We start from the raw sequence: 5,000 nt of genomic DNA on the forward strand, positions 1-5,000 counted from the left end.
GAGAGAGAGACAGGAGGGGGCAAAGACATAAACGGACACAGAGACACATTAGCAGCACAGGAAGGAGGGGGCGGGGCTTGGTCTGTGGGCGTGGCTTCTCCTCCAGCTGTTTAAGAGCAGCTGGTGTGGGTTTGAGCCTGCAGAGAGTGAGGACACACACGATGGCGGTGGGAGAGCTGCTGCTGCTGCTGCTGGGCTTACTGGTCAGTGCTCACTGTGAGGTCAGAGCCCGAGACCCCGGGGGGGAGGAGGACCAGGACCAGGACCGGGACCGGGACCGGGACTGGGACCAGCTGGGAGCAGGAGGATCAGTGGGGCTGCAGAGGCTTCACCCAGGAGACAGCGCCCCACCTGGAGAGGGAGGGACCCACCCCGCACGCACCGGGTGAGTCTGACAGAGAGACAGGCAGACAGACAGGTGGTTGAAGTGGAAAAGAGACGAGAGAGCCAAGTGAGAGGTTATACACACACACACACACACACACACACAGGGTTACATGTGTCCATTCGTCTCCTAACCTTTAGGCTCATTACCTCGCCCCCCCCTCTTATATGTAGGGGGCTACATGCTGGAGGGTGGGAGGTCAGAGGTCAGAGGTCAGTTAGTGAGTTAGAGGTGGAGAGACACACGTGAAGAACAGAAGATCTGAACCAGCAGAGCTTCAGTTCAGATCAATCCATCAGCTTATTGATCCTCAGCTGTTGGTGTGTCTGTGAGCAGACATGCAGGTCAGAGCAGCAGATTACAGGTCTGTGTGTGTGTGTGTGTGTGTGTGTGTGTGTTGGTACGACAACTCAAGGTTTGAATACATCTTGTTTGAGTCTCAGGATCTGGATCAAAGTTTTAAAGTTATTAAATGTTGAAACATTCTTAGGCCCATAGACGACCATTCAGACTGATGCCCCTGTGTTTACACCAGGCTACCACTAGATGGCAGCAGAGACTGAGGACCGCACAGCTGATCTGGATCAGTCAGATCTGGATCAGTTTCTTCTTAAGATCTCTTCTTTCATTCTTCATCATTCTAACAAACACATGAACAAACATGATACATATTTAATCTATTCAACATCTTTGATCCTAATGTCAGATTCATTAGAGGACCTTTAGTTCTTTGCCACAGACGGGCTGGACTGGAGCGTCTACACGTCAGAGTTCAGCTCCATCATGTGACTGTTTGGTTCTCTGCAGTCATCTGCACCTCCGGCTGCTCAGAGCTCCGACACACACACGACAGACATCTACACAATGAGACCATCTACACAATGAGACCATCTACACAATGAGACCATCTACACAATGAGACCATCTACACAATGAGACCATCTACACAATGAGACCATCTACACAATGAGACCATCTACACAATGAGAGCACACAGAGGAACAGAGTTCAGACCTCAGGGTCATAATGTGGCCTAAATGTTCTCATACAGACTTCAGGTTCACTACTTATCAATCAACCCATGCTTCAGCTGCTTTAGCTCAGAGGGTTTCATGTTTGTTTTCCTCCCTGCCCGCTGTGAAGAAGCCCACTTCCTGTCTCCTGACTCACAGAGTTCAGATCAGAGGTTTCATTATTCTTCAGATCAAAGTAAGCATGATGTCATACTTCCTGACCTGAGGTCACTGTGGAGTCGGGTTTGTGTCAGACATGTTAGCAGCTCACATACGTGTTTGTGTCAGACATGTTAGCAGCTCACATACGTGTTTGTGTCTGACATGTTAGCAGCTCACATACGTGTTTGTGTCTGACATGTTAGCAGCTCACATACGTGTTTGTGTCAGACATGTTAGCAGCTCACATACGTGTTTGTGTCAGACATGTTAGCAGCTCACATACGTGTTTGTGTCAGACATGTTAGCAGCTCACATACGTGTTTGTGTCTGACATGTTAGCAGCTCACATACGTGTTTGTGTGTGACATGTTAGCAGCTCACATACGTGTTTGTGTCTGAGCCCGCCAACGTCAACAGAGACGCAGAGTCATGAGACAAACAGTCCAACACAAACACAAACGCCAACGCTGGAGTCTGTGTGCGTGTGTGTGTATGTGTGTGTGTATGTGTGTGTGTGTGAGGGGAAAACATGGAGTCAAACGTGTTCAACAGAAATCTACAGCACTAAAATATAAATGTAGAGAGTCCTGATAAAGACAGACCTATAGGTTTGTGTCTGTAAACAAAACCTGTAGGGAGAGGACGTCTCTGTGAGGAGAGGACGTCTCTGTGAGGAGAGGACGTCTCTGTGAGGAGAGGACGTCTCTGTGAGGAGAGGACGTCTCTGTGAGGAGAGGACGTCTCTGTGAGGAGAGGCAACTCTGTGAGGAGAGGACGTCTCTGTGAGGAGAGGACGTCTCTGTAGGGAGAGGACGTCTCTGTGAGGAGAGGACGTCTCTGTAGGGAGAGGACGTCTCTGTGAGGAGAGGACGTCTCTGTGAGGAGAGGACGTCTCTGTGAGGAGAGGACGTCTCTGTGAGGAGAGGACGTCTCTGTGAGGAGAGGACGTCTCTGTGAGGAGAGGACGTCTCTGTAGGGAGAGGACGTCTCTGTGAGGAGAGGACATCTCTGTGAGGAGAGGACGTCTCTGTGAGGAGAGGACATCTCTGTGAGGAGAGGACGTCTCTGTGAGGAGAGGATGTCCCTTTACTTGCATTCTGTGTGCAGAATGGTTTTGTGGTTGTTTAATAATGTGTGTGTGGTCAGAGGCTGTGAGGAAAGGACACAATATCTGACCTCTGACCTCTGAATACAAACAGGAAGGAGGTGCCTACAAAATGCAAACAAGCACATTTGGAGTCAGCAGCAGTTCGAGATTCTGACAGGATGTGTGTGTGTGTGTGTGTGTGTGTGTGCTTGTCCCACAGGAACTGGTGTACGTTTGTGCACAGGCGTTTGGTTTCCATGGCAGTGGCCCATGGAACAGAGGAGCACACCATCAAGTCTCAGAGTCTGTGTCCCAGCGGCACGCCGGACTGTCAGCTGGTCCTGTTAGTACCTCCGTCTGCTTCAACAAGGATCAATAAGTGTTCATCAAGAATTATGTTGGGAGATCAATATTTATAGAAACATTAAATACCCCATTTAAGAGTGTGTGTGTGTGTGTGTGTGTGTGTGTGTGTGTGCAGGTACAAGCTGTCCACTCGTCCTGTGTACAGGGAGCAGCAGAGGATCCTCACTGCTCTGCTGTGGCGTTGCTGTCCAGGTCATGGGGGACACAACTGTGAGGACTCAGGTCGGTCAGGGTCACACTGCTGCCATGGCAACGGTCATGCTAGCATGAGCTCCTCCAGTTTAACTTCAGCCGCCTCGTTTGCTTCTGTCTCATATTAGTGACTGACGCCTTGTTTGCTTCTGTCTCATATTAGTGACTGACGCCTCGTTTGCTTCTGTCTCATATTAGTGACTGACGCCTCGTTTGCTTCTGTCTCATATTAGTGACTGACGCCTCGTTTGCTTCTGTCTCATATTAGTGACTGACGCCTCGTTTGCTTCTGTCTCATATTAGTGACTGACGCTCACATGGACCCTGACAGCTCCTCTCTGATTGGAGGAACTGAAGCAGGTGAACGCCGCATTCCAGGATTGACCCCACCATCATCAGGTGTGTGTTTGAATCAATAAGATCTCTGTTAGAACACACACACACACACACACACACACACACACACACACACACACACACAGACACATCTGTACACATGTAAACACAATGAAAACAGTCCTGTAGAAGCTACTTTATAAAAGCTACTCATCATTTAAAGGCTAAGCTACTCTCTGAATAAAGTAGCAGGTGAAATGTGGAGCAAGAACTCAAACCAAGGACCAACACACACACACACACACACACACACACACACACACACACACACACAGTGAATGTCAGAGTGCTCTGACTCATTCCTGCTTCCTCCTGAACAAAGTGAGGAAGCTGTGAAGTGAGAGCAACACTGCAACCACACCCACCTGTGTGTGTGTGTGTGTGTGTGTGTGTGTGTGTGTGTGTGTGTGTGTGGTGCTCCCTAAGAGGAAAAGGTGGAGCTCAGCTCCTTCATCAGTAAAATCTTTTCCCCCTATGAATTTAACTTCCTGCAACTTATTCTAGAACCTTTAATAACCTTTGGGAGAATGCGGTCCAAACTCGCTCACTCACACGTGTGTGCGTAGTTTTCCTACGTTGTTTACGTCTCTAGTCATTATCCAGTAAACACAAAGTGCAGAGAGTCCAGTTTATGTTTATGGAATATTACAGGAGCAAAATAAACCTTTAACCTTTAAGAAGTCGACAAAAACAAACACAGGCAGTGACTCTCTCACACACACACACACACACACACACTCCTCCAACTGACTTCCTGTGAGAAGCAGCAGGACAACAACAGGAACTCAGGTGGGGCCCAGTCTTTGTTTAACAAGTCAAAAGTCAGCACAGGCCAGACTCAGAGTCAGGCCACGAGTCCTCTTGTCAGAGACCAATGAACTGATCTGGATTCAGGGTTCTGACTCGTATGGAGGTCAGCACCTTCACCTGTTCTCTGTCCTCACTGTGTTCCAGGCGCTCAGGCTCAGATCCAGCAGCGACGCGACCCCAACCAGGTCCAGAACGACCACCAGGCCTCAGCCAGCACGCTGCACATCACCGCCCACTCAGACAACCGGCACGCCACGCCCACAGGCAACGCCCGTGAAGAGCAGCACATAGGCCACACCCACCACACTCAGCACCCAGACCAGGTCAACAACACCCATCCCACCGCCAACAAGTATGAACACGCCCCCCCACCACAGGAACAACACCTTCCAGGTAGGTTTGTGTGCGTCCTGACTTCCTGTTCCATGAAGGTTCTGGAGCCTGAAGCCTTACGGGCCGACTCATTCACCTCACATGATAGCAACCGACCAATCACGTCCCTCTCAGAACATGGGTGGGACAATCAGCTGTGTAGTTCTGTGATTGATTACATTTATCCATCATTTGGCAACAAATGTGTTCTGTGAGC

At 49.6% G+C, this 5,000-nt stretch overlaps 1 protein-coding gene across 1 annotated transcript in view; it reads left to right on the forward strand.

The window, feature by feature from the left end:
- The first annotated feature begins 85 nt into the window (after window positions 1-85).
- The window catches only part of mmrn2a (multimerin 2a), a 10,852-nt gene continuing 5,937 nt past the window's right edge, over window positions 86-5,000 (forward strand). The window contains exons 1-5 of the mRNA XM_076140599.1: window positions 86-385; window positions 2,868-2,990; window positions 3,129-3,235; window positions 3,509-3,604; window positions 4,556-4,804. Of these exons, the coding sequence (XP_075996714.1) occupies window positions 162-385; window positions 2,868-2,990; window positions 3,129-3,235; window positions 3,509-3,604; window positions 4,556-4,804 (799 nt within the window). The 5' untranslated portion in view covers window positions 86-161. The remainder of the gene's footprint in view (window positions 386-2,867; window positions 2,991-3,128; window positions 3,236-3,508; window positions 3,605-4,555; window positions 4,805-5,000) is intronic.

Source organism: Genypterus blacodes, unplaced genomic scaffold, assembly GCF_046128005.1.
Source record: "Genypterus blacodes isolate CSIRO-AG114 ecotype Tasmania unplaced genomic scaffold, CSIRO-AGI_Gbla_v1 ptg000713l_1, whole genome shotgun sequence".
NCBI classification, from domain to species: domain Eukaryota; kingdom Metazoa; phylum Chordata; class Actinopteri; order Ophidiiformes; family Ophidiidae; genus Genypterus; species Genypterus blacodes.